Source organism: Gastrolobium bilobum, unplaced genomic scaffold, assembly GCF_033153095.1.
Source record: "Gastrolobium bilobum isolate Gb01-03AN ecotype WA unplaced genomic scaffold, APGP_CSIRO_Gbil_v1 utg9061, whole genome shotgun sequence".
Classification (NCBI taxonomy): domain Eukaryota; kingdom Viridiplantae; phylum Streptophyta; class Magnoliopsida; order Fabales; family Fabaceae; genus Gastrolobium; species Gastrolobium bilobum.
Genome location: NW_026897738.1, coordinates 86865 through 90461, shown reverse-complemented (window position 1 = coordinate 90461; position 3597 = coordinate 86865). Strand labels below are relative to the sequence as shown.

Sequence of the window (3597 nt, the reverse complement as noted above, 5' to 3'; positions counted from 1 at the left end):
ATGTTGGAAGGAAAAGCTATGGTGAAAGAAACAGACATGCCTTTGAAGATGCAAATTCAAGCCATGTCATCTGCTTCTCAGGCCCTTGATATCTATGATGTTTGTGACAGCATATCTATTGCAGGCCACATCAAGAAGGTGCATCACTTTTACTCTTTTCTTTCTTTTTTTAACTGAATGTTCACCATTAATTGTGGTTTTAATGTTAATTTGCTTTATGGGTTTGATTTTAATTAATTTCCCTTAGTTAAATAGGATTGTGTTTGGTTTTTCAGGAGTTTGATAAGATGTATGGAAGTGGCCAGTGGCAATGTGTAGTGGGTTCCAATTTTGGGTGCTTTTTCAGCCATTCACCAGGGACTTTTATATATTTTGCTGTGGAGACCCTTAATTTTCTTATCTATAAGGGAGCCTCCTCTTGAAGTTTCATGTATGAGCAGAACATATATGTTGTAGTACGGAACATTTATGCACTACTGAGGAGAGGGAGGTTAAAGAGTGTCCATACCTACGTTATCAATGGGAGCTTTTAGATTTCATATTAATTATCCTATCTGAAGTGTATTAATCAAACCATAAAATGCTCTTTGCATTTCATTCATTTCTTCCCTTTTGTTTTTTTTTAATAATTTGCTATGACTATTTTTTGTTTTGTTTTTTGTTTTTAAAGATATTCCAATCGATTTACGCTTTAGGACTTGTCTGATTCAGGGTAAATCTCGTATTAAGATTTTAAATCCCTCTCAGATACAATATTGGTGAAGATCGAGAACATGTCATCACCCTCAACTGCTCAATTTTCTAGTGTCAACTGAGCTGCCATCATTTTTTTTTTAATGTTTATACCATCCCTGATTGGTTCATCAATTCACATAAGAAGAAGCCAAACAAAGAAACTTACAAGTAAATCCCCAAAACCAATGCGTTCAACACAATCCATTCACTAAGCAGCTTGCCCACAACATCCCATGCAGGCAAGTTCTTGAAATTGTTATCAACTAAGCAAACCCTATAGCAACCTTGTGGTGACCATGTGGTCCACATTACAATGCCCTGGACCTGTGGGTGTGAGTATGCTTCCCTAAGTACGTGACTGCAAAACTTTAACAAATTAAATACATAAATGAGTAAAATATTAAAATCACATTTTGATTCAGAGCTATATTTTTTTTTGCCTAAAAGAAATGTCTCTATGTTTACATAATTACATCCCAAGGCAGACGTCAGCATAAGCAATACAAACCTTATCAACAAAGTAGAATATGTTATTCTAGAATCCTCAAATTGTTGCATCAGAATAATCATCAACTAACCAGAAAAATTAATCAACTAATCAGCAAAATTCTGCGTACAAAATTCTCACTAATATAATTAGAATAGTCATCAACTAATCAGAAAAGTTAATCTGCATACAAAATCATATTTTGCATAAATAAAATGTCTTTGAATAGGCTGTACATATACAACCATATATGGATACAAAATTCTGCATACAAAAGTCTCACTAATATAATTAGACTAGTCATCAACTAATCAGAAAAGTTAATCTGCATACAAAATCATATTTTGCATAACTAAAATGTCTTTGAATAGGCTGTACATATACAACCATATATGGATAGCCATATACATCCACATATGCTTCAAAAAAGACTAAGATGAACAAAGTTTAAGATCATCAACTAGTCATCAAAATCATCTAAGTTTACTATAAACAGCCATATACATCTATAGGCTTCCAAAAAGATTAGTACTCAATTACAAAGACTTAGCCAATAACAAAGCCACCAAGCAATCTCTTTCCTCATGATCGCCTTGCATGAAAAGATCTATTATATAACCGTCCTTGGCCATGATCATGGCAACGTGAACCCTTTGAGACACACTCAATCGTTCAATCTTTCTCAATTCTTCAAGAAGAGACATCCTTCTGTTGCTTCCCTCTGCTTGATAATCAAAACACGATACCAACCGCTGGATATTGTCATTAATGTTTTGGTAAGCCTGGCTAAGCTTCTTCATTGCAGCTACCACTTCAACCAATGCCTCCTCCTCACTTCTGTCTCTTTTCCTAGCCCTTCTAACAACAGAATTAGACACAGGAGTATGTTCCACACCCTCTTGAGTTGCATTGTCGAGCATTGGATCACAATTAGTTGTTTGTGGAGTGTCTCCCGTGAGATCAAAGACATCATTTGCTCCAGTCCCACTCTCAACAAATACATCAGCTTCTTTGTCCATTTTTCCAATGGCATTTTCTGGACCCTTTGCATTATCTCCATTAGCTGCATCCTTGCCAAAGATTACACCTAATTGATCAAAGTAAGGGAATGGCTTCCTGTAAAGCCCTTTAGCATTAGGATGAGTCTGCAAAATAAGCATATTGTTAACATTAGTAGAAAAATCAAATATGCTCATGAAATAAATTGACAGAATTGAATACATAATTTAACACTATAAAATAAATTGACAGAATTGAATACATAATTTAACACTATATTTCACCTTCACCCATTCATCGTAGATTTCTTTCTCAACTTTAATTATCTTTTCCTTGTCATTCCAACAAAATCTACTACCACCCATAGGCCCCATCATTGTACAAATGGCATTGTACTGTTTTTTTAACAGCTTAATTCTTGATGTGATATGAGGGCTAGCTTTCAATGTACAACGAGGTATCTTCTTAAGTATCATCTTCTCCAGATGATTAGCAAATCCAGCCCTAAATCCATGATCTCCTTTCCAAGCTAGCCCAATTTCAAGAAGACAATCCACAAGTATTTTGTCCTCTTCCGCGGTCCAGGTATGATTAATTCGTTTCCTTGATTGTTGACCGTGTTGAGCCATCTATCGAATGCAAAAAACAAAGTGTGGTAGGGTGGGTAAAAACAAGAGATAAAAGGATAGGCGATTAAAATGGAAATAAAAACATAATGACATAAGCTGTCTAATAGTTATTATGAGGCACGCAATGTGAAGAAGGCTGCCAATGATCTCCAACAACCAAAAAGTGGCTCGTGAAAAAGGCGGCATCGGCCGTAAGGATGGCCCAAGGCTCTTACACGACCATGAGCAAAAAATGCAAACATGTAAGACTGAGAAGCATCTCCAAGACCTAAACCTAAGCACCTAAGTCAAGGTCACCTAACAATGCCGGCATATGATTATATACCCACCCCAATGGGTAGTGTAGCACAACATCTACAAATAACAAACTAGCAACATACTAGGATAAGCAAACAACTCATATATCTAAGAGATATGGTCTAATATCATATTCCCTAACAGATCGATTCACACTCAAACTCTCTTATGTACAGGTAATCCTATCTATAAATAACGGGGTAAGCCAATTAGATACACACACACACACACACAAAAAAACCTTCAATCTATAATAAGAAGCTATCACACTAATTTCTAAAAGCAACCTTAACAATGCAAGTTACCACATCATTAAAATCAAAAGGGTGGAGAATAGACGAGTCAAACATCATGTGACAGTATACACGAGGTTGTATTGCTATAGAACCTGAATTTCCACGAGGGATTGGCCAGAAAGGGAGACAGGGGTTTGAGAGGTGGGAGCGAAAC

At 36.1% G+C, this 3597-nt stretch overlaps 2 protein-coding genes across 2 annotated transcripts; one reads left to right on the top strand and one right to left on the bottom strand.

The window, feature by feature from the left end:
- Positions 1-422, top strand: LOC133309659 (dynein light chain 1, cytoplasmic-like). Its single transcript, XM_061510456.1, has 2 exons — positions 1-138; positions 276-422. Exons 1-2 carry the CDS (start codon positions 1-3, stop codon positions 420-422), a joined length of 285 nt encoding a protein of 94 aa, XP_061366440.1.
- A 1056-nt stretch (positions 423-1478) lies between these two features.
- On the bottom strand, positions 1479-3597 carry LOC133309654 (uncharacterized). Its single transcript, XM_061510448.1, has 3 exons — positions 3536-3597; positions 2506-2850; positions 1479-2367 (listed from the first exon to the last, which is right to left on the bottom strand). The coding sequence occupies exons 2-3, from the start codon at positions 2848-2850 to the stop codon at positions 1759-1761; spliced, it is 954 nt and encodes a 317-aa protein (XP_061366432.1). The 5' UTR covers positions 3536-3597; the 3' UTR covers positions 1479-1758.